At 39.5% G+C, this 4,668-nt stretch overlaps 2 protein-coding genes across 2 annotated transcripts in view; one reads left to right on the top strand and one right to left on the bottom strand.

The window, feature by feature from the left end:
- wdr19 (WD repeat domain 19) overlaps positions 1-2,856 on the top strand; it is a 32,459-nt gene extending 29,603 nt beyond the window's left edge. The window contains exons 30-36 of the mRNA XM_032537710.1: positions 725-821; positions 931-1,055; positions 1,282-1,363; positions 1,489-1,639; positions 1,818-1,941; positions 2,050-2,126; positions 2,740-2,856. Of these exons, the coding sequence (XP_032393601.1) occupies positions 725-821; positions 931-1,055; positions 1,282-1,363; positions 1,489-1,639; positions 1,818-1,941; positions 2,050-2,126; positions 2,740-2,854 (771 nt within the window). The 3' untranslated portion in view covers positions 2,855-2,856. The remainder of the gene's footprint in view (positions 1-724; positions 822-930; positions 1,056-1,281; positions 1,364-1,488; positions 1,640-1,817; positions 1,942-2,049; positions 2,127-2,739) is intronic.
- Positions 2,857-3,447: 591 nt separating this feature from the next.
- rfc1 (replication factor C (activator 1) 1) overlaps positions 3,448-4,668 on the bottom strand; it is a 12,877-nt gene continuing 11,656 nt past the window's right edge. The window contains exons 22-23 of the mRNA XM_032537722.1: positions 4,176-4,349; positions 3,448-4,053 (exon numbers count right to left, since the gene is read on the bottom strand). Coding sequence (XP_032393613.1) covers positions 3,946-4,053; positions 4,176-4,349 — 282 coding nt within the window. The 3' untranslated portion in view covers positions 3,448-3,945. The remainder of the gene's footprint in view (positions 4,054-4,175; positions 4,350-4,668) is intronic.

Genomic DNA, 4,668 nt, shown 5'->3' with positions numbered 1-4,668 from the left:
AAATGTAAAAAAAAAAAAAAAAAAATGATTAATATTAGACCTGTCATACAGAATGAAATATTCTGTAACCATATTTTGCCGTCAATACTGCCAACATTGTCTTGCTTTAATCACATCAGTAGCCTATATATTTATGTTTACCCATTTTTCAGAGTTTTAATCTGTCGGCGCTATGTCCCAAAATATTCCTCCAATCCAAGCAGCTGACACGCAACAGAAAAGCCAGTGTGTACCCGGCTTAAAGTTTACAAAGTTTGGGTCTGTTTTAGTGGCCTGGCTCCGCCCTCCTATGTACTTCCGCTCAATTTTCATTTCGCTTCAGTCCTCTGTACAAATAAAATGTACAAGAGTCTGGTAGGACCAGGCTACTGTTTCTGGACATCATTTTATCATTGTCTTATTTGAATAATAGTAAATACATTTTCCGAGGTGAAGATGAAAAGTGAAAATACGATCGTAGAAAAGGTTTGTATCTATAACCGCATCACTGCTTTTCACTTGCTTTGAATTTGCTAATTCAAGACACTTAACTGCAGCTCACACTCTGCCCTTGCAGATACATCCACAGATATTACATAACCCTAACCCTGATTGTGTCACTAGCAAGCGGAATGAAATCTCCAGCACAATTTCAGCCTATGAATTCATGTATTGTATGTAAATCTGACCCTGAGCGACAGTGCCACTGTTAACTACACTGCTGACCTTTCTTCCCTCTTCCCAGGATGCCAAGTACCTGTTCCGTCTGTATATGGCTCTGCAGCAGTACAGGGAGGCTGCTCGCACCGCCATTATCATCGCCAGAGAAGAGCAGTGTGCAGGTATGGACATGTTCACACAAACACTGGAGCAATATCAACCATGACACGCTACACAAACATAGTCATACGTTTAATATTCATGTGTTATGTTTTTGTGCTACGCCTAAAGGGAACTACCGTAATGCCCATGACGTGTTGTTTAGCATGTACACGGAGCTGCAGGCCCAGATGATTAAAATCCCTGCTGAGATGGCCACCAACCTGATGATCCTCCACTCCTACCTGCTGGTCAAGGTCAGTACACACCTGCCATGTGTTAGCTCAGGCTATTTACTGTTGTCATGGTGAGTTGCTTTGTTCATAGACCGTCCAGAATTGTTTTAATAGTGTTGTATAGGGGTGCATTTTGTCTAAAAATATTTTTGTTAAGCATGTACTGTTACATGATAAAGCTTCACAATCTTAACACTACACAAGTGTGTTGTGTTCCTGAATCTCCCTCCTAAATGATGTTATGTAGATCCATGTAAAAAGGGGAGACCACCTAAAAGGGGCACGCATGCTCATTCGTGTCAGCAACAACATCAGCAAGTTTCCTGCACGTGAGTCTATACAGAATTTTCCAAACTCTAATCTACCTTCCAATTTACATGAAAAATAAATCTAACTGAAGCTTAAATGCCACTGAAATTATTAAAAAAAAAGTCTCATCTGTTTATTTGTGTAGATGTTGTTCCTATTTTGACGTCAGCCGTCATCGAATGTCACCGTGCCGGACTGAAGAACTCGGCCTTCAGCTTTGCTGCCATGCTGATGAGACCTGAGTACCGGAACGAGATCGACCCAAAGTACAGGAAGAAGATTGAGGCTATGGTTCGGTGAGTGATGAGAATCGTTTACGCCTTCAGTTGTCAAACTCCCTCTCTTGTTGACATCTCTCCTTCACACAGTTTGTGTGAAGAAGGGATGTCTTCACCTGTACTGTATGTATGTATGCATGTACTTCACCTCATCTGTCTGCCTCTACCCTACACTGCACGTCTGGCCACATTCCAGACGTCCAGACACATCGGAGCTGGAGGAGGAAACTACTCCGTGTCCCTTCTGTGGCTTTCAGCTGGCACAGAACGAACTGCTGTGCATCTCCTGCAAGAACAATCTGCCTTACTGCATTGCCACGGTACAAACACATAATCACTGCCTTATTCATATACACACTGAAAAAATAACATTTCCAATATACTTATATTCACATTATATGATCTGTGTACCTTTTTCTTTTACTCAGGGTCGTCATATGCTGAAAGAAGACTGGTCTGTGTGTCCTCATTGTGAATTTCCCGCTCTCTACTCACAATTCCTTCTGTAAGTGATACTTTTTGTGATCATTTTTTTAACTGTCCAAATACAGATGAAAGGTTGAGGTACTTATCTTTATCCAGGTTTTTTTCTTCCCACAAGACATTTTGGACATCAAATTTTAAAGTGATCAGCTGATATAAAAAGGAAGGTCAAAGTTACTTGATCATTTTAAATCAAATAAAACAGTAGAAGGTTGGTTTAGAGCACGAGTCTAGCACCCTTTCTTCCTCAATTTAAATATTTTTTGGGGAACTACTTTAATTGGCTTTCTTGCTGAGAGTTAGATGAGAAGATTGATACCATGAAGTTACTGATTCTGCCTAAGAAATAGTCCAGCACTCAACTCCCTGTAAAATCACGTTTTTATACGGATTAAACAGACAAGATACAACATGTTAATAATTAGAGGCGCCGGTATTTAGATTTAGCTAACTGTGTTTCCAGTTTTTATGCTAAGCTAAATACAGACATGAGCAGTATCCATCTTTTTAATCTGAGATAGAAAGAGAATCAGTGTATTCCTCAATATGCCGAACTATTCCAGGATAAGCATTGGAGGAACTTCTGTCCATCCCTTGTGACATTCACAAATCTACACTGAACTGTTTGTGTCCAGGTTGCTGGAAACAGAGACGGTGTGTCCCATGTGCTCTGAGACACTCAGTGTCAAACAGGTAAAGAAGATTTCTGATTGTTCCAAATACCTGCAGACCGATGAACTGGATCAATGAAGGAAAAACAACCAGTCATATGTATAAAAATGTCCTGTCATGTTTTGTTAGCTCAAATATGTCAAATATATATATTTTGGATAGATTGAATGCAGCTTCTAGTTTTGTATGATGTATTTCAAAGATGCTTGATATGCAAACAACTGAAAGACAAATCAAATAAAGAACATTATATCTATATATTATACTGTGTATAGATATATATATTCATATCCAGGTGAAATGTTCTTTTTAGCTCATATTTTATCTCTTTTTTGTTTTGTTTAATAAGTTTTCTTTCAGGACCTTCTGTCCATGTTGGTTTAATGTGATTGAAAGAACATTTCTATGACAACTGGGTAACTACATCTGCTAAAGATTGTGTGATTAGACGGAGTCTGCAGGTAGAATCCACATTTTTGGACATTATTCACACACTTAATACAATTGTGACTCATTTGTATAGATTGTCTTTGGCTGAGTTTTTCAAAATACATAGTAATAGCTTATCTGAGAATAGGATCTATATTCAGGCCAAGTGTAATATAAATATCCATTTTTTTTTTTTTAAAACAATCACTCCTAGAAACCATTTTCTCAAAAAAACAGACTCATGAGCGACATATTTCTCTATTGTTTTTTACAAAATTGTAATTTACAGGAACATCACTGCTAACCGTAGCACTAAAGCATTTCTGTATTGTAGTTGTAGCAAAAAGTAACAGTCTTATACATCAGAGTGACATTTCCAGCCTTAACACCTGGACCACAAACCAATGATGGGAGAAAAGCACTATACTCCTGTTGAGATACATGTTATTACAGAGGTGCGTAGACATGATAATTGATGGAACAAGCAGATAATATACATCAGAGACACTGATGGAAACATGACAGGAATTTTAAAAAGTGGAAAGACATTTCTTACTTTAGTGTGGTTGGAGTCAAGTGTTAGGCTAAAGGACAGATGAGTTCCCTGCAGAGGTTAAGACCAGTCTCACTACTTTCTGTTGCTTATTAAAGGATCGTTGCAAGTGCAGAGAAACAGTATTAAAGTCTGTGGGGGGTGGGAGAGGGGCAGACAAAGAAAGTGTTCCTCCTCTTGTCATTGGTCATTTCTTGGCTTTGGCCTTGCCCTTGCCCTTGCTTGTCCCCTTGCCCTTTCCAGAATCTTCCTTCTTCTCTTTCTTTGACTCTTTGGTGGCTTTGGCCTTCTTCTGCTGCACGGAGAACAAGACACAGACGAGACAAACAGAGAAAGATATGAAGACAGCCTTTGGCATGGAGTGTACATGGGATCAAATAGGTTTACACATTGTGAACTCATTGGTAAAACTCTTACTTTGATCATGGCGTCGGTTGTGAGGCCCTCGTCTTCAGACTCCTGCACTTCGTTGTCCATGCCCTCTCTTCCGAACTCAGACTCCCCCCCGCGGCGGCCCTTCTTTACTGCTTGCAGAGAGTATGGCGTCAGGTGAGCTTCTTTGTTGTAGGCTCGTGTGAATGCTGCCTTCACCTGCGAGGAGACAGACAACAGTGGTTAGAAATTCACCGTGTGTTGGACATTTAAGAGGATCAACCATGGAAAGGCTGGAATCAGTGTATTTTATGTTAATAGTGCTGTCAAACGATTAAAATATTTAATTGCATTAATGTCATAGTTAACTGGCAGTTAATTGTACATTTTTATCTATTCTAAATGCCCCTTGATTTCTTTTTCTCCCGTTATTTTTTTTCTCATTTTAACGCTTGGCTTGCTTTGTGCAAATGTTCCCATCAGCTGTGTGCTTGGCCATCAAGTGGTATTTCAGACTGGACGTGCTGCGATGATAGCT

The sequence above is a fragment of the Etheostoma spectabile genome, chromosome 2 (assembly GCF_008692095.1).
Source record: "Etheostoma spectabile isolate EspeVRDwgs_2016 chromosome 2, UIUC_Espe_1.0, whole genome shotgun sequence".
In the NCBI taxonomy this organism is placed as follows: domain Eukaryota; kingdom Metazoa; phylum Chordata; class Actinopteri; order Perciformes; family Percidae; genus Etheostoma; species Etheostoma spectabile.
This window is presented reverse-complemented; position numbering and strand designations above follow the sequence as displayed.